Raw genomic sequence first — 17,284 nt, forward strand, 5'->3', positions numbered from 1 at the left:
TTTGCCCTCCCCTTTTCAGCCACTGAACAATTTCCAGTGACAGTGAAGATTAGAGCACAGCTCAAAAAGGAGCAGAGGCACAGTTAGCCATTCCCAGAGGCCAAAGTGATAAATGAATTATGAAAGGAAGCTTTAGATATTCCCACAGCATCCTCACAGCTAAATTGAGGAAGTGTGGACTGGATGATCAGGTAGTGAGGTGGACTGCGAACTGGCTGAAGGAGAGAAGCCAGAGAGTTGTAGTCTATGGGGCTGAGTCTAGTTGGAGGCCTGTAACTAGTGGAGTGCCTCAAGGGTCAGTACTGGGACCGGTATTATTTAATATATTCATCAACGATTTAGATGAGGGAATTGAGTGTACTATCAGCAAGTTTGCTGATGACACTAAGCTGGGAGGAGTGGCTGACACACCAGAAGGGTGTGCTGCCATCCAGCGAGACCTGGACAGGCTGGAGAGTTGGGCAGGGAATAACTTGATGAAATATAACAAGGGAAAGTTAGAGTCCTGCATCTGGGCAGGAACAACCCCAGGTTCCAGTATAGGCTGGGAAACGACCTGTTAGAGAGCAGTGTAGGGGAGAGGGACCTGGGGGTCCTAGTGGACGACAGGATGACCATGAGCCAACACTGTGCCCTTGTGGCTAAGAAGGCCAGTGGCATCCTGGGGTGTATTAGAAGGGGGTGGTTAGTAGGTCGAGAGAGGTCCTCCTTCCCCTCTACTCTGCCCTGGTGAGACCCCATCTGGAATATTGTGTCCAGTTCTGGGCCCCTCAGTTCAAGAAGGACAGGGAGCTGCTGAGAGAGTCCAGCGAAGGGCAACAAAGATGATTAGGGGAGTGGAGAATCTCCCTTATGAGGAAAGACTGAGGGAGCTGGGTCTCTATAGTTTGGAGAAGAGGAGACTGAGGGGTGACCTTATTAGTGTCTATAAATATATAAAGGGGGAGTGTCACGAGGATGGAGCCAGGCTCTACTCAGTGGCAAACAATGATAGGACAAGGGGTAATGGGTACAAACTGGAACACAAGAGGTTCCACTTAAACTTGAGAAGAAACTTCTTCTCAGTGAGGGTGACGGAACACTGGAACAGGCTGCCCAGGGAGGTTGTGGAGTCTCCTTCCCTGGAGACATTCAAAACCCACCTGGACACATTCCTGTGTAACACTATCTAGGTGTTCCTGCTCCGGCAGGGGGATTGGACTAGATGATCTTTCGAGGTCCCTTCCAATCTCTAGCATACTGTGATACTGTGATATAAATTATTTATTATTCAAACTCTGGATCATATATGATCATTTGCTTCCAAAGTTGGGATAACAAGCATTTTGAAAGCTGCCTTGGTGAATCAAAGCAGCACAGCCAATATAGCAATGTGCTACTTAGCATCTAAACACAATATATCTTATTATATCTCTGCCTTGCAGCACTGCTTGTTGAGGGAGGAAGACATGACATGAGGTAGCTATTTTTTTGGCGTAAAAGCTATGAAGCCCCTAAACAGCAGGACCTTCTGTGGGGAGCAGTTTCCTTCTCCAAAAATCAATCTGCCTTCTTCATAGAGGCACTCATTCTGCCTGATCTTGGAGCCACAGCACCGGTATTCCTGATGTTCTCCTGGTGCCTCCTCCCCCATCCAATTGCTCTGTGCTCGGATGCAGCTGGGTATGTACAACTGCCACCCATGAATGCCCCAGCCCTGCTATTTGCAGCCAGCCTGACCCATGTATCTTCTGAAGCCTTTCTGTGTTACATGTTTTCAGAGTTATTCTTGGAGCATTCAGACACTGAAACATGGGTTCCTAAGGTACCTCATGGTGCAAGTATAATTAAGACCATCTCTACTTGCTAACAATTCTCATATTCTGTAATACAGACCATAAGAGCTACCTTTGCCTGTGTCTCTGGCACATTATTAGAATGCTCTTTGGTATATTTCTGTGAAACATTTTACTTTTAAGGGTTTTTTTTTGGCTTTAGATGCATTTATTCACAATTCTTGTTTTAATCACAGGCAATTGTGTTTTAAAACAGATGCTGGGCATCCGAAAATGTATTATGAATGCATGAGTGGAGCAATCATTTGAGGAAGGAGTGAGCACCAAGTACAATAGTATTTGGTTAACTTCTAAAAATGCATCTTTAGAAGCTATGAAAATAGCTTCTTCCTTAGTCAAGGAGGCAAAGGAGAATGAAACTGTGGATGTGTCTCCATTGTGTGCCAGCATGACCAGGGTCTGCCACTTTGGGCCTGGGTGTCCACAGAGCAAGTACGCTGTTGGTGATGCTGCTCTCAAAGTTTTTTTCCCTGCACTGATAGAATTCCCACTGCACTTCTATGCAACGAAACTGGGAGGAATAAGTGGCACTATGCAATGGCAGGGAACTGAGGTATCAAAGGGAAGAAGCGTAGCTTCAGTTCTTAATATCTCTGTTAATCACCAAAAGAAAAGTTCTCCAGTACCCAGCGTTATAGCCTGTGCCACTCCAAAGCACTCACATCTAATACCCAGTCTAATTGTTCAGGGCTATGTGCGTTCACATGTGTAACATGTATGTATGGTCAAATTTTCTGGCAGCAGCAGTGTAGGAACTGTTTCACAAATTAACACGTGCTCTATTCCTGTGTGTAAAATGCCTTTGTGGAGAGAGCTCTGGGACTGATCCTCTTTAGCCTTCCTATGAGTCATTTCAAGCAATACAGCGGATCTGTGCTGCAGTGTAAGAGGCTGGGTGGGAAGTCGGGTCCTCCGCAGCCTACGTGCATCACATCACACAGCCCAGGCAGGACTCATCTCTCGGGCTGCCTCTCACCTCCGAATAGACACGCACCCTTTCTAAGCAGAAGTAAGTCACTTCTGCCTTTTTCCAGTACAAATAATATGATGGGAAAATGAGGATACCGAGGAGTAATAGATCACTTCGAATTTGACTGCAAAAAGTTAGAAAATAATTAACGTGCCAATAAAGTCAGACATTTCTGCTTACATCGTGTTAAAGCTATACACACAGTTACAACAAAAAAAAAGTACTGATGTGCCTTTATTTTGCAAAATAAAAAAAAAATAAAAATCCCACCTGAGCCAGGGCAAGCATCCCCTTTGCAACTGCCAGGCTAAAGCCTCTGGCCCTTTTTGGCCCCGATCCTGCAGAAGCCCGCGGGAATGCTACAGCAGGAGTACCACATGCGCCGATACCAGGCTATGTATGAACTATCGAGTGCGGCGGGACTCGGTGCCAGGCAAGGAGCCTACAACATAGCCTCAAAAGATGCTACATGGTAGTAACCGAGGGAACGAACAACGGCGGAAAGCGGGGAGAATTCTGGCCGTGACGCTGCCGCGGGCGGGAAGCCGTAAGCCGCATCAAGGGCAGCAGACTAGGGAGGCAGTTGTTCGTCGTGTCCCCCTGCCCCCCCCCCCCAATTTCGTCCTCTCCCCACCGGGCGTGGCCCCTTTAAGGCCGGCGCGTCCCCTTTAAGGCCGACGCAGCCGCGTGCACGCTAAAAGCTCCGCCGCCTTCGCCTCCCGCCACTGTGCTGCTGCCGGTGTACCGTACCGTACCGTTCCGCTACCGGTCTCGCTGCCCGCCACCTCTGCCACCATGCCGATGTTCGCCATCCAGACCAATGTCTGCAAGGACGCCGTACCCGAGAGCCTGCTGGGTGACCTCACTCAGCAGCTGGCCAAGGCCACCGGCAAGCCCGCGCAGGTGAGGGCGGGTGGTGGGGCCGATGCTGCTGGAGGCAGAGAGCCGCGGGGCTGCACCCGCTCCCTCGCTCACTGAGACGGAGGGGCTGCGGCCGCCGCGGGTGCGTCTACGGGCAGGACATGGTTCTGGTCCCCGCTGCGCAGGGGAGAGGGCTTGTACCTGCCCCGGAGGCCTTCCGCGGGGCCGAGGCAGCCGCGCTGCAGCAGTGGACTTCCCGCTGCGCTGGTTGCCTGGGCCTAGGCCCAGCGGCTCCTGAAGGCCGGTGGCCTGGCCACCCGGAGCGCCAGCCTGACCCGAGGGAATTCGGTGCTCGCATGGCTACAGCGCTGGAGGCTCGGCTGCGCCGTGATGGGAGTCGGGATTTCAGCCACATGGCTGGGGGAAGGCGCTAGTATCCGCCAGGCTGGCGAGACTCGGGCAAAACGAAGTAACCGATACCAAGCTCCGGTCCGTCTTCTCCCGGTTATCCCGGGATCGGACACGGCCCTTCTTGGGCCAGACCACTGCAGCCTGAGAAATCAAAGCGGAGCTGCAGGCAGCGCTGTGGCTCAGGCTGTGATTGAGGGTGTGAGTTCTGGCATGGACACACAGTTTTAAGGCCTTCATCTCCAGCCGTATACGCTTTGCCCCGTGTAGCGGCAGGCGGGACTAGCCTTCTCGTCTGCGGCTCTCCCCAAACACAACCTTCACTCCCAAAGCTGAGAGCCAGGCCGAGGGGATCCCCGCAGCCGGGGGGCCACTACCGTGCCACCCTAGTGGGCTGCAGTGCCTGAGCCCTTATTGCTTCCTGCAAGGCCAGGAAGGGCCCAGAGGGCAGCGCTGGTGAGCTGCCCGGGCTGTAACACAGAACATAACTGTGGTGTCTAACGTTGGTACACAAAGCAAGTTCGTATTGCAATACGGAGGTCAGACCGGCTGTAACCGTTTGTTCTGTGCCTGCAGTACATAGCTGTGCACATCATACCTAATCAGATGATGTCCTTTGGGGGCTCCACCGATCCCTGCGCGCTCTGCAGCCTTTACAGCATCGGCAAGATAGGAGGGCAGCAGAACAAGACTTACACCAAGCTCCTGTGTGATCTGATCTCCAAGCACTTGCATGTATCTGCAGACCGGTAAGGCTGGGACATGGTTTTAGCCTTAGTTATCTGGCTTTCTGAAGTTGCTTTGACAATTTTATTTCAAAATACAGAAAGCCAAGAATAAGTCCATGTGGTTGAGAAAATACCAAATTATCATTTACAATGTTTTCATGTCCAGTGACTTTGACGCCTTTCCCTTTAGAGTCCCCTGTTAAATAGCATCCTGTTCTCAGAGCAGGGAAAAATGCCAGAGAACTGACAAGTTGTACAGCGTTGTCTTTTGCCTCTGAGGTGTTGCGTCTCGTCCTCTGGTGATGGATGGCTGAAAGCACAAAGCAGGAGCAGTAACAGGCTGGGTCTGAAAGACACAGTAGAAACCAGAAGGCTGTGACAGCTCCCTCACAGGCTGTGGAGCCTTCAGACTGTGTGTGTGCAGTGACAAAGGATGGGAAGTGGGGTCAGAAGGGAGAAGTGCAGAGATGGCTCTGAGGGCCTGCTTGGCTTTTGTAAGGCTGCCTCTTTGACACGTATGAAGGACTGCAGTGTTTGGGCCAGAAGGTTTTGATCTCTAGAAATTCTTGACAGGCTGCTAGCCAAAAGCTGGGGAGTGTCTGGATAGGCCTTGACTGAAGAATAAGTTGTATTCTAAAAGCAGTAATACAGTTCCAGGGACTGTGAGGAATAGTGCGAGTTTGGAGGCTTTACCAGAGAAGCTAGCTAGCTAAAAACAAAGCTTGGCATTTTTCTGAGGAATAGGAAGCTTTGCTCCTGTCCCGTTGTCCTGTCTCCCTTGTTACTTAGATAAATGAGGTAATACGGTTGTTTGTGTCTTCCTGTGCCTCTTCTGCAGGGTGTACATCAACTACTTTGACATGAACGCTGCCAATGTAGGCTGGAATGGCTCCACCTTTGCATAGAGCACTCCTGACACCTGAAGAGGCTGCTCCTGGACCTGCTCTCACCCTGCCCCTTTAGCAGAGACCACCACACAAATGGCCCTCTGTTGCGTTTTGTGCACTCTTGAGATCGATGGCTCCTTGTTAGTGTGTTTAAATATTGCTGCTTCAACATTCCTCTGTTTTCTCTGTGTAGAAAACAAATAAAGATTTAGAAGTAAGCTGTCTGGTGTTGGCTGTGGCAGGTTGGGGATGGACTCGGGCAATTGGTAACATCTGTTTCACTCTGCTAAAGCAAAGAAATGCTTCAGGTTTGCTTGTTTCTCAGACGGTATTTCTCAGTAGGGTTTGACAGAGGGCAGGTGCCTGGCAACACTCCAAAGTGACTTTTTACCTTGCTGGGCTTCAGAGTCCCTTCAGTGCTTCTTGTCGCTCTTGAGGCGTTTTGCGGTGGCCTCCATTGCCACAGCAGAAGCAGTCTTTGGGCCAGCCCTTTGCTTGCTCCTTAAGGAACTTCCCTTCAGTGTTGTATCAGCCGCCTGTGCTGGTGCAAGGAAGGCGTGCTGGGGCCTGTAGCGCGGCTCTGTGCTGCCAGCCCTTCCCCGCAGTGCCGTGCTACCGGCCCGGCCTCCCGCCATGATGAGGCCCGTTTCCCTTCCCGCCTTTTCTCCTCAGCCGTGCTGCCCCCTCCTCTCCCGCCCCCCTCCCCGCCTTCTGGCGCTTTCCGTCGCCGCCATGTGGGCTCCGCTGACGTCATCTCCGTGCGCCCGCGCGGCGCGGCCATGGCGCTCTTCTGCATCAACAGGTGAGGCTGGGCCCGGCCTGCCTGCGGCCGTGCTGTGGGGCTGGAGGGGGCGGTGGGGCCGTGCCGGAGCGTGAGGGGGTTTTGTCTGGGCTGTTTCAGGTACAGCGGGGAAGAGGAGCAGGAGCCTGAGGCGCCGGACCGGGCTCGGGTCCTGCTGGAGCGGCTGCAGCAGCAGGCAAGGGCCCGGCAGCTGAGGAAGCAGAAGGAAGCGCAGGCCGAAGGAGGGGAAGGCGAGTTGTGCCCGGGGGGAGCGGGGCTGAGCCCCGGGGGTGAAGCCGGGCGAGGAAAAAGGAAAAGTGAGAGTGAAGAGCAGCCCTGTGCGGCAGGGCAGACGCAGGTAAAGAAGAAACGGCCTCGCGGCCCGTCTGAGGACCGCGCGGGCAGTGAGGGGTCAGCAGATGGCAGCACTCCCTCGAAGAAGAAGAAAGAAAACAGACGGAAATCGAAAGTGCTGCAAGAGAGGCCTGAATCAGGTAAGGATAAATTGAGGCTGTGTAGGATCTCGGTTCATTGCGGTTGACAGCTCTCAACAGAAGAGTAGACATAATTTGCCTTTTGAGCAATTTACCTGATGGTGAATTTTGCTTCCTTCTGCTTAATATGTTCCCCAAATAATTCCTTTTTTAGGGGAAAGACCCATATTGCAGCCTTTGAGGGTGAGTTTAGCATAGGGGAAGGAGGGAAGCATGTCACCTCAGTCTTCAGTTGTCTCCAGACTAAGGAAGAAATGTTTGGCTTTTGCACTTGAATTTAGGAAGAAAGAGGAGCTTGCAAGTTGTTGCCGGAGTCCTGCATTGTAAAATGTTTCCTACATCCCTTTTCTGTAGCATGTTCTGACCTGTAGCTGTGCATTCCTGTTACCCAAATTCCAGATTCTGAAGCAGACATCAAACAACATGAAAACAGAAGCAACTTTAAAAGTAAGTCTTCTAAAAAGACGAAGAGGGATGAGGAAACAGAGGGAGTTGAAACAAGGGAGGAGGAGAACAGTGAAGGAGCTGAAGGAAATCAAAGCCCAAAGGAGGAGCTGTCCTTAGCAGCCTCAGAGGAAGAGGCAAAACCTCCACCCTCCAGTTTGATGGTTCTTGGAGACTATGACAGAAAGCCAGTGCAGAAGGTAAGCAGCCTGACTGAATTTTGAGGATGGTCAGGAAGGAACATGCATCTTAGCAGCTTATTTTACATATGGTATTGCAGGTTTATGATAAAAATGCTTTTTAATTCTCCTTTCCCCCACCTTAGGTTCAGCCCTTCTTACCACACTGGCTTGCTCAACCCAAATTAGTGCAAAAATGTATCAAAGATAATCTGTTTCCAATTGGAGATATCCCAGGACTTCATCCTCGACTATTGAAAAAGCTGCAAGTGAATGGGATAGAGTCCTTCTTTCCAGGTACCTTGATACTGCTTTGTTTCTTTCTAAACTGACTTATGTAGTTCATGCAGTCTGTTGCTGTCTGTTTTGTTTAGTCAGTGAAGTAAAATACAAAACAAATTCAAGTGATTGCACTAGTTTTAACCCTTCATGTTCAAAGCTTCTATAGGCTGAGTAATTGAAGTCTGTTATCAAGTCATAAGTGCAGCTCAACAAAATATGGTGGTTTGAAGTAATGGCTCACAGCTGCCAAAAGAGGGGAGGTGTTACTTGTGTCTTCCTATTTTTATCTCCTTGTTACAAGGCATGTGCTTTTAGTTCCTTACCTTCTACCATCTCTGCTGCTAGTGGTCCTCTCTGAGACCCCAAACAACTCATTAAAGCAGCAGAAAACAACTCAAGAAAAACAAAAAAATACGTTTTCCATTATTTTACCAGTTTTGCAAGTAAGTGCAGTTAAGTGTCAGCTCCTAAGTAGAAGGCACAGCTGGAAGCAGTGACAAGGAGAGGAGGCAGTGAGAGAGGAGAGAAGGTGGGATCTCTGACTTTCAGGCAGTTACTGGGTCTGTCTGAGCCTGGAGGCTTAGACTCTATCAGAGACCCATTAGTGTTATATTGGAAAGCCAGCATGTATCTTCTCTTTTAGAGTATGCTGTCGCATAGCGTTTTAATGTAAATGCTATTGCTTATTTTGTCCTGGGAGTTCTTAACAGGTTGCTGATAGCAGCAGCTTGTGTTTTCTCATAACTCAAGTCCAGCTTCTGTCACTTCGTAGTAGATGAATCAAGCAGTGTCACGCCGTCTGGTAAAGATGGTGTCCACTGAAGTCATATGCATCGTGGAGTATGCTCTTGTCACAGACCTAGATCCACTGCTAAATTTCATAGATAAACCAAAGTTGGCCAATTTGTCAGGGCTTGTCATGGGGCAGGGAAGGGAAGGAATTCATGCATGACAGCCAAAGCTGTATGTTTTGCAGCAGACTTACTCCAAAGGCTACAGTAGTTATGCATTTTGCTGCTTGGCAGATGAGGCTGCATAGCCTTGTTACTTATTTTGTGTTTATGTAAAGAGTACTTTGTACTACAGTGAAAGGATGCTTACGCACAAATATTCACAGGTTTTAAATCTGCCCAGTGCCACCCTAACGTGAGAACAAGATGACAGATACGAGTTAAAAACAATACTTAACACAGTAGCGTCCTAGATGAGCACTAGAAATAGTTGAATCCTTGGAGGGAGATATCTCTATTCAGTACTGAGCTGCCATGAGTGAAAAAGGGCTAGGTAACCCCAGATAGCATCTCTGGGAAGAGCTGGTTTTGGTTTCTTTGCCTCTTATATCTGTAGCAACAACAGCATGTGGAAACAGATTCATTGTATCTAATTGCTTTTCTGGATACCTTAACTCTGTAGTTTGCTTGTTTCCATTTTTGTTCAGTTCAGGCAGAGGTGATTCCTGCTATTCTACAGAGTGCATCCAATGGGTATTTGCTGGGGCAGGGAGGATACCGCCCCAGAGACATCTGTGTCTCTGCACCTACTGGCAGTGGTAAAACCCTGGCCTTCGTCATACCCATAGTCCAGGTGAGTTTACCCCTAGCAAAATGTCTGCAGAGAAAAATAATGGGGTTGCTTTTGTTCAAGTGAAATCTAAACTTGGGAGTAGGTCAGAAAGCCAAGGAATTTGGGGATGCAAAGCAACAGATATTTAGCTCGGAGCTGTTTGAGGGAACTGTGTAAGTTTGCTTTGTCTTAGTAACTCACTCCTCAGATAGCAGACAAAGAATGAGGAGTTGGGAGGGTGGGAGTAAAACGGAAATATGAAACTTCATGTGAATGTCTCAAGCCCATTTCTTCCCACTAGGTTAGATACAAAACTCCCCATTGCTTTCACAGACTTACTTGGCCTTTGTTCTGGCAGGTTCTGCTAGATCGAGTAGTTTGTCAAGTACGAGCTTTGGTGGTTCTGCCCACCAAAGAGCTGGCACAACAGGTATGTGGCGCTCTTCACCTTCTCTCTGAGCAGAATTGGGTGAGGGAAAGGCTGGTGCAGTCAATACTTGCCTTTGCTGTTCTGTGAAGCAGGTTGAAGACCTGTCAGTGGGTTTAGTGTTGTTAGTATAAGGGGAAGTATTACTTTGACTGATTTTTGTTGTGGCTAACAAAACTCATCTCTTTGCAGGTGAGTAAAGTGTTCAACATTTACACTGATGGGACAGGTCTGAAGGTTGTTTTGATTACTGGCCAGAAATCGTTTGCCAAGGAGCAGGAGATGCTTGTCCAGAAAAAGTAGGTTAAAAGGTTTTTGATAAGGTTTATAGAGACTGTAAACTACTTAATAAGCAGAGGTCAAAATACAGGCTATTGCATCACACCATCATGCAATAATGATTTTGGATAGTGGGTTTATAAGGTAAACTGGTTGTTCTGTCTTTGTCAAAGTGCCTGATACTGCCCCTTTTCTGCAATGATACTGTACTAGATTTTTGAAGTTCTCTGCCAGCTGAGTAGAATGCAAACATTAACCTTGTACCCACAGGTACAAATGATTGTTATGGGATTTTGTTGCAATTAAGGTTTTTTTAAAGAGCAGTGCTTTCTGTTTGAAATGAGGCAGTACAATGGAAAACAGGGTTTAGTGTCCAGCACAGACTGTGTGTACTCTCTGAAGTAAAGTGCATATTGGAATGTTATTATTTCTCTGTTAATTAAATAGTTGGAAAACTTTATAGCCTGTTGACCAGGGATCTCTATTACATACTCTGTGGTGTAGGGAGAAACTTACTAATGGCTGTTTGTTCTTTCAGAGTGACAAGCTACTGCAGCCTGGCTGATATTATTGTGGCTACACCAGGGCGGCTCACAGATCACATCAACCAGACCCCAGGGTTCAACCTCACACAGCTTCGCTTCCTGGTGAGTCAGCTCCACAGATCTCCCATCTTAGTGCGGTGTCTGTTACAGCTGTAATTCCTGCTTTGTTCTTGCGTGATACATAAGTACTTCTCTGTTGGAACTGTTGAGTGGGTCTGGTCTGCACTTGATTGCTCAGGAAGCAGTTTTAAGAAGAAATGTTTTATTCCAACTCATGAGACTGAAGCGTTTGCCCGCTTCCCTTTCTCTCTTAGCCTCTTGCAAACACAAACTCGGAGTAAAGACTTAACTGGTGGTCAAAGTCAAGGTAAATTATCAGCCTTTTGTAGCATCCACTGTATGGAAGTCTGTGCAGAAGCATAGTTACAGTATTATTTAGGAGATGGAGATTTTTCTCTATTACTCAGAGACATGGATTTATGCACAAATGAACTTGTGTTTATTTTTCAGTGTCAGGCTGACTAGGAGCTTGCATTATCTTACATTCTGGCTCACTTGTTATAGATACAAAAGGAAAGCAAAAGCTCCCTAATGCTAGACAATATTTAACAAGTAGTGCTTTTCATCCTCGTGAATTCAGATCATAGATGAAGCTGACCGTATGATCGATGACATGCACCAGAACTGTCTGAACCAAATTGTCAAAGCTGCATTCCGAGTAGAAAATGACTCTGGCTCCAACATGCTTTTTCAGAGGACCAAACCAGGGCCTATAACAGCAGCCAGGTGAGTTGCAGAATGCATTTCTTTGAACTGATAGCATGGACACCAGCACTTATATGTTACTGTCTGCTTCACAATACTTTCTCACAGACATTCCCAAAGCTTCCGTACTCTGAGAAACGTCTGCCAAAGTAAGGCAGCTGCTTTTTCAAAGCAGCTTTGGAAAAGCAGGCATTGAACAGCTGATGTTAGAGGATGTTTTAGACTGAAGCCTAAGTATTGTGTTCTCCAAGCTTTCCTTAACTAGGCTAAAAGAACATCAAAAGAATGCGCCAATACTTGAAGTGTGTGATTCATTTGCACAGTAACTGTAATGATGCCTTCTGGCAGGCTGAGTAATGGCTTTGGAAGAAAATTCTTTATCTGCAGCTGCTGTTTTCATACAGCATGGTAGGAATGTGTCAGAAACTGCGATCGGTGACCAAGGAAGGAGGCAACTAGAACAAGGACATGGATAGCTAGAATGCGAGGATGCGTCCAGGGGCAACAGGTTGTGCAGTTGGTTGACAGTGCTGATCAGTTCTGTCTGTGAACTGCACCATAAAACAAGGGTGTAAAAGATGTACAGGAAAGGCCTAGGGCAGGAAAAGGTTAATTGCTTTCTTCAGAACATCATCTGAAGGCAATTGTGGAGGAACTCCTTTGTCCCATCCTCAAAGCTCAGTTTCCATGTGCCATTTATTTCAGCTCCTGCTATCCTCAGATACCCTTACAGAAACTGCTGTTTTCAGCCACGCTGACCCAGGACCCAGAGAAACTGCAGCAGTTGGACTTATTCCAGCCTCGCCTCTTCACATCTGTCTATTCTGAGAAAAAAACACTTGGAGATGGAACAGAGACTGATGAAAATACTAATAAGAAATACACACTCCCTGAAGGGCTCTCGGTATGACATTAATTCTCTTGAATAAATTATACTCCAAGATTTGTTTAGCTCTGGAGTATATAGTTATGTTTTTACTCTATGGTTCCTTGTCTTAACAGAAGTGCTGGCTGAAGTAGTTTGGAATATTTCTGACCCAGAGAGCTCTGCCTTTGCACATTTGTTTTCTCATTAGTTTGTGTGAAGACTGGATTGATTGGTGTATTTATTTTTTTTTTTTAACTTTTTTCATGCAGAATTAAGTTTACCAGCAACAGAGAGTGGAGAGATGAAGTAATAATAATGTAGTAGCACTTATCAGCTGTCTATAACACGTATTTCAAAGCATGTAGATACAGGTCACCTTGTAGGCAGAAAGGCAGTGCATGTTGTTACTTGCTGTGAGAGGTGAGAACATTAGAACAGCACAGATCTCCCATTTCCACCTTGTGTTGTATCCTGTAACTATGACTTACTCTAAAGGGGATGGTATTGTGGGGGCTTGTTTTGCTGCTGCTAGTCAGTTGTAAAACAGCCAGGCCTACATAGGTCACAGACAGGTAGTGGGTTTCAGAGAAGATTGCCTTGACAAGAAGTAATTTAACTTCTTCCTTCTTGACTGCAGCAATGTTATGTGCCATGTGACCTGAATTCCAAGCCTTTGCTCCTCTTGCATTTCATGCTGACAATGAAATTTACCCGTGTGTTGTGCTTTACCAACTCCAGAGAAGCTTCTCACAGGTGAATATATTGAGATCACTATAGTGGGTATTTGTCAAGTAGTGTTACAGAGGTAAAGAAGTGACTGTTTGATCCCGGTTACCTACAGATTATTCCTGCTGGTTCGAGCCTTTGGTGGAGTCCCTGTAGCTGAATTTTCTTCTCTGCTACCTCCAAATGAGAGACAAAGAACCATAAAGGAGTTTGAACAAGGAAAAATACAACTGTGAGCATCTTAAATGAGGGGGGTTTTGCACATCTTATGACATATGCTACTTCTGGTATGGAAAGCTAAGTAGAACCAAGAGCCCAATTAAATGGGGTCCTCTGTACTCAAAGCCTGCAGGAACCAGTTTATGACATGGGTGTGAGATTTGAACTTGTGACTTCTGAATTGTTTGCCCTGCATGTAACTTGGCCTGTTCTAATCTGGCCTCAATCTGAATTTCTCTCTGTTGTTTTGCAACAAGCAGTAAATGCAACTGCTTATTCATGTAGTTGCCCAGAACACACACAGTGCTGAAAATCTTAAGTTATTGTGTGCTTGGCACCTGGCACTTGTTGGAAGAGTATGAATGTTGTTGGTACTTCCTACCAAAGAAATGCCTGATAAGACTGGCATACAGATTTATTTCTCTCTGTGTTTTTGACTTGCTTTGTGATTTTGGTAGCTGTATGGGATTGAATCTGTGGAATGTCTCCGAGAAGAAGGGTAAATATTTATTTTCTTGATTTTTCTGTTTATCAAAACCTGGTGCTTAAATTCCTTCTTGGCTGCTGGAATTTAGCACCCCACTGTCTGAGTTCAGTGCCTTTATGGATTGTTCAGATAGCTTGCAGGTTTGTGACTTCTAATGTGATGGGAGTCACCTGGCTTAGTGTGACATGCTTGGAGAACCTGGAAACACCCAGTAACTTCTAATGCACAGGAGCAGGTGATAAGCCTGCAGTGATGCTTGGGTGTCTGCAGGCAGCTAATAGTGCCAGTGACACTAATGAATGACTTTCCATTCAGATCTTCTGCTCAGAGGTCAGGGGCTGGCTGCCCACTTTGAACGGAGATTAGCAAGAGTTGTGCTGTGTTCACCTGTGTTACTCTTGTGTGTGCAGTGCAAGAGATGTGACTTGAAAATGACTTTTTATACATTTAAAAACAGGTTAATCAGCACAGATGCCACTGCAAGAGGGATTGACGTTAAAGCAGTGAATTATGTCATAAACTACGATGCGCCACAGTTCATCAGGACATATATTCACCGGTAAGATAACCAGGAACAAAAGGCAGATGTCTGAACTTGGTTTACTTTGAAATACTTGGCAAGGTGACATGCACTGAAAAGGGGTTTTAGCTTTGGATTTTTTATTTTTACTTTAATAAGCAAATAGCTTTGTAATGAAAATTAAGCCTGTAGCATCACCAGAGTAAGGCAGAGAACTAGCACCCTATTACAGAAAATGTATTTTACAGGAGCTAGAAATCCTGTCCTGGGCAGCACTGAGTATTGGGTTTCTAGATGATCAGAAAACTGCAGTGGCTCAGCAGCTGTGAACAACCACTGGAAATGATCATCCTTTGTAACATAGGGCTACTCCTGCTGTGTTAACCTCAAAAAACTGTCAGATTTAAGTAAGTGATTCTGGAGAATTTCAGAATCAGACTCTTGGAGCTGATAATGGCAGTAACTGTATGGCTAAACTGACTTGATACTACCTTTTCCATTTGCAGAGTTGGAAGAACGGCTCGTGCAGGGAAAGCGGGTGTTGCTTTCAGCTTGGTCCTTAGAATTCAGGTAGGTTGATGGTGTGGGATTTCATTTGATAAGGACGCGTGTAGGGGCATAAGGAAGATAAAGATTCATTCTACTTCCTCCCTTTTCCAGTCAGCTGAGCATTGTACATGGAAACTTCAATTCTTTCCTAACTAGGCAGCATATTGCAGAATGTGCTTGTATTCTAGGTGATGGGCAGCGCGGTATCTCATCTCCTGTGTCTGTTTTGTTATGTAGGAACGTAGGTTTCTGCGGATGTTGAAGGATGCTGGCATCCAAGATATCAAGAAGCACCCAGTGAAGGGCAATTCATTAAAGCCATTGGTGCAGCGATATGAGGAAGCTCTGTGTAGCCTTCAGAAGACAGTCAAGGTAATGGAAACGGGGAAGGAAATTGCAAATCATAACTAGGACAAGTGTCAGTGTCCAGCCTCCTTTAACCGGGACATTTCCATTTCATTGCAAAGTCAGCATTTGTGGCTGCATCATTAAGAAATACTCTGTGAAAGGGTGAGTGGAGCAAGAAAGAGGAAATGTTAAAGGAAAGATAGGCAACATCCAGGGAGGTATTTAAAATGTGGCACTTTAGGGACATGGTTTAGTGCTAGATTTTGCAATGTTAAGTGTATAGTTAACTCTATCTTAAAGGTCTCTTCCAACCTAAATGATTCTATGATTCTTGGTATTTCTGTTCTGCCTTTCTCTTTACCTCTGGAGCTGGGATTTTAGCAACTACCGAGAGGAAGGCAAACAAAAGGCAGAGGTTAACCCTTTTGTCATACAGAGTTTTAAGACTGCAAATTACATCCATGCTGACTAGAGGCTGGGTATTCCAAACCAGGGAAGTATTTTGTGCAGGCCCTGCTTTATAAACAAGTGGGAAGGTTTATAAACAAGCTCTCAGATAAAAGCAGAGTAGCATTTAACTTGCCAGATGGGTAAACTGGGGATCCATAATGGACTTTCTTTGCTGTGTGATTTGGACTAGTGTTCTGTGCTCCAATCTGAGGGCTCCTGATTAACATCTGTCCTTGAAAAATGATGATTTTGAGGTGTAGAAGTGAGAATTAGGGCAAAAAGTATTATTAAAATGTCCCATTGCTCCCCAAAGTCCCTTCTGTGTGGCTCTGAGCCAGGGGCATCTTCAGTCACCTTCTCAACTTTAATTTTGAACAGAATGAGCGCGCACAGAAGCGAGCCTGAGTGAGTAGATGCTGAGGAGGCTGTTTCGTGGCACGGGAGCTGCTGAATGGGGCAGGTCATGGACTATTACTCAGCACAGTAGAAATTAAACACTGTCTCTGAATGGTTGGCTCCTCAACCTTATCATCGCTGAAGTCAACCACAGGCCTGGTTCCCCTTTCAGGGTCACTGTGAATAAAGTTCAGCTTCTGGTTTAAAAAAAAAGATTTTGAGGTACAGTTATCTCGGAGAGGACTTCATCATATCCTACGGTGTGTATGAAACTGCCACCAGTAAAGAGGAGCCATTACACAGCTCTTGAATGTGGGCCTGATGGAACTGAACCGAGGCCTGTGCCTTGGCTCTGACCTGGGACAGCAAGTGGTTCTGGCTTACTGCACGTGCAGCTGCCACCACACAAACACCTGCATGGTGCCTGGAGCAGAAACGTGTTTGAAGAGCTGCTCTAGGCTGAAGTGACTGTAATAATTAATTTTAAATAAATACAATTTATATTTAAAACTGTCTGATAACATTTCCTGAGTGCAAGGATGGAGGCAGTGGTGGAAGGGGTTTTTGTGCCTTTCTTGCAGTTCTCTTGCCTGCATTCTTTCTTCCACCATTCAGTACTAGCGGTAGCAGCAGTAGTGAGTGTTGGATTGGTGTTAATGCAGACTGAAATGTCTGATGTCTAAAATGAATATGCATACTGGAGTCAGCTGGTATCACCACAAGCCCTAACTGTATTTGACACATGCCACTGGTATTTTTAGCTGCTCCTGGCAGAAGGCTTAGAGCTACCACATAGCTACAGCCTGCAACTACCCTGCAAGGCCTTCAGTAGGAAACGCCGAGGCTCTGACTTACTATTTTGTGAGACAAAATGAATGTATGCCTGCATTGGCTGATGTATGGCATTGGACTGAAATGGAGGGCTGGGAATCTTGGGGATGGGTGTCAGAAAGGGTGGTTGTATCCTCTAACGGAGCAATGTGAGGCTGTTTTGTAGCAGTGAAGTTGTGTGTCTGTGCTGTGTGGCTGCTTTCTCGAGTGGTTTCTGCACAGCACTGGGGTCCCAGGCAAGTGTCAGAGTAGCAGAAGCGTAAGGGCCTCTTAGGCAAGAGCTGTGAGTTCCCATGACCAAAACAAGGTTGTAGCACCTCTCGTGCCCTTACATCAGCTCAGCTCAGCTTCCTTATCGAAGCGGTTCAGGGCAGTTTGTTAGAACAAGCCCTGTTCAAGGGTGACTCAGCAGAGCCTGGTCGGAGCTTTGCCTTGAGGCAGT

At 46.7% G+C, this 17,284-nt stretch overlaps 2 protein-coding genes across 2 annotated transcripts; both read left to right on the plus strand.

The window, feature by feature from the left end:
* The first annotated feature begins 3,560 nt into the window (after window positions 1–3,560).
* On the plus strand, window positions 3,561–5,907 carry MIF (macrophage migration inhibitory factor). The gene is made up of 3 exons (XM_057411311.1): window positions 3,561–3,708; window positions 4,651–4,823; window positions 5,641–5,907. The coding sequence occupies exons 1-3, from the start codon at window positions 3,601–3,603 to the stop codon at window positions 5,705–5,707; spliced, it is 348 nt and encodes a 115-aa protein (XP_057267294.1). The 5' UTR covers window positions 3,561–3,600; the 3' UTR covers window positions 5,708–5,907.
* Window positions 5,908–6,426: 519 nt separating this feature from the next.
* DDX51 (DEAD-box helicase 51) lies at window positions 6,427–16,211 on the plus strand. Its single transcript, XM_057411337.1, has 16 exons — window positions 6,427–6,491; window positions 6,591–6,964; window positions 7,364–7,608; window positions 7,734–7,884; window positions 9,308–9,453; window positions 9,791–9,862; window positions 10,052–10,158; window positions 10,677–10,785; window positions 11,324–11,469; window positions 12,154–12,352; window positions 12,954–13,069; window positions 13,158–13,274; window positions 14,206–14,307; window positions 14,775–14,838; window positions 15,055–15,189; window positions 15,994–16,211. The coding sequence occupies exons 1-16, from the start codon at window positions 6,469–6,471 to the stop codon at window positions 16,018–16,020; spliced, it is 2,133 nt and encodes a 710-aa protein (XP_057267320.1). The 5' UTR covers window positions 6,427–6,468; the 3' UTR covers window positions 16,021–16,211.
* The last annotated feature ends 1,073 nt before the right edge of the window (window positions 16,212–17,284 follow it).

Source organism: Pezoporus wallicus, unplaced genomic scaffold (genome assembly GCF_028554395.1).
Source record: "Pezoporus wallicus isolate ANWC-B61680 ecotype Strahan unplaced genomic scaffold, APGP_CSIRO_Pwel_v1 contig_6401, whole genome shotgun sequence".
Taxonomy (NCBI): domain Eukaryota; kingdom Metazoa; phylum Chordata; class Aves; order Psittaciformes; family Psittacidae; genus Pezoporus; species Pezoporus wallicus.